General features: G+C 55.5%; 1 protein-coding gene across 2 annotated transcripts; it reads right to left on the bottom strand.

Annotated features, from left to right (window-relative positions):
* Positions 1 to 51: 51 nt before the first annotated feature.
* On the bottom strand, positions 52 to 402 carry LOC113222960 (keratin-associated protein 12-2-like). Of its 2 annotated transcripts, XM_026452534.1 has the most exons (2): positions 281 to 402; positions 52 to 220 (listed from the first exon to the last, which is right to left on the bottom strand). In XM_026452534.1, the coding sequence occupies exons 1-2, from the start codon at positions 400 to 402 to the stop codon at positions 52 to 54; spliced, it is 291 nt and encodes a 96-aa protein (XP_026308319.1). The 2 variants fall into 2 exon arrangements, with proteins under 2 accessions (XP_026308319.1, XP_026308318.1); XM_026452533.1 differs by having other exon boundaries at positions 52 to 402.
* Positions 403 to 806: the final 404 nt, after the last annotated feature.

Below are 806 nucleotides of genomic sequence, written 5' to 3'. Positions count from 1 at the left end.
TACAGGTGTGGCCTCATCTGCACTGGGAGCAGCGGGTCTGGAGATTCGTGGTCAGCAGCAGGAAGGGATGCCGCAGGAGATGGGTCTGCAGAGGACGCTGGTGTAGGAGGGCTGGCAGCACCCGGAGGACTGGCAGGAGAGAGCCCCATAAACAACAGGCCTGCAGCTCACAGGCACGCACAGGGAAGACTGGCAGGAGGGGGCCGCATACACAATGGGCCTGCAGCTCACAGGCACACACACGGCTGGCTTGAAGCTCACAGGCACACACACGGAGGACTGGCAGCCCACAGGCACGCAGCAGGATGCCTGGCAGGAGCTGGGCACGCAACAGGTTGGCTGGCAGGGACTGGACACGCAGCAGGCTGGCTGGCAGCCTGAGGAGCAGCTGGTATGGCACATGGTGGTGTGTGGCTGGATAAGCTCGAGGCAGAAGGCAGCGATGTCTGGGGATGGCCTCCCTGGGCAGCCTTTATACCTGGACCCAGGCGTCCCCACAGCACAGAAGCACGCCTGTCTTCCTTGTTTTTCTTCCTCAGTGCTGTCTCCTAGAGCTTAATTTTCTGTCGTAGGTATCTCTGGGTTTTGTTTGGCCCTTAGTTTCATGACTAATTGCACCTTCTTCGAGCTCTTGGTATGCTTGGAAACCTGCCAGAGTGTTTTACTGTCTTCATCTGGATTCTTCTTTGTTCTTTAAAATTTCACCTGAGTTACTTTTGTGAGATTCCAAACACTCAGATCTCCAGATTTTCCTCTCTGTGTGATGATGGTCCTTAAATGACAGAAGTTTACACTCCTCCCATGAC

Source organism: Piliocolobus tephrosceles, unplaced genomic scaffold (genome assembly GCF_002776525.5).
Source record: "Piliocolobus tephrosceles isolate RC106 unplaced genomic scaffold, ASM277652v3 unscaffolded_36832, whole genome shotgun sequence".
In the NCBI taxonomy this organism is placed as follows: domain Eukaryota; kingdom Metazoa; phylum Chordata; class Mammalia; order Primates; family Cercopithecidae; genus Piliocolobus; species Piliocolobus tephrosceles.
This window is presented reverse-complemented; position numbering and strand designations above follow the sequence as displayed.

What these genes read in the sequence shown, in the direction of transcription:
- LOC113222960 (XM_026452533.1), bottom strand. Translation starts at nt 402, where the DNA reads ATGTGCCATACCAGCTGCTCCTCAGGCTGCCAGCCAGCCTGCTGCGTG.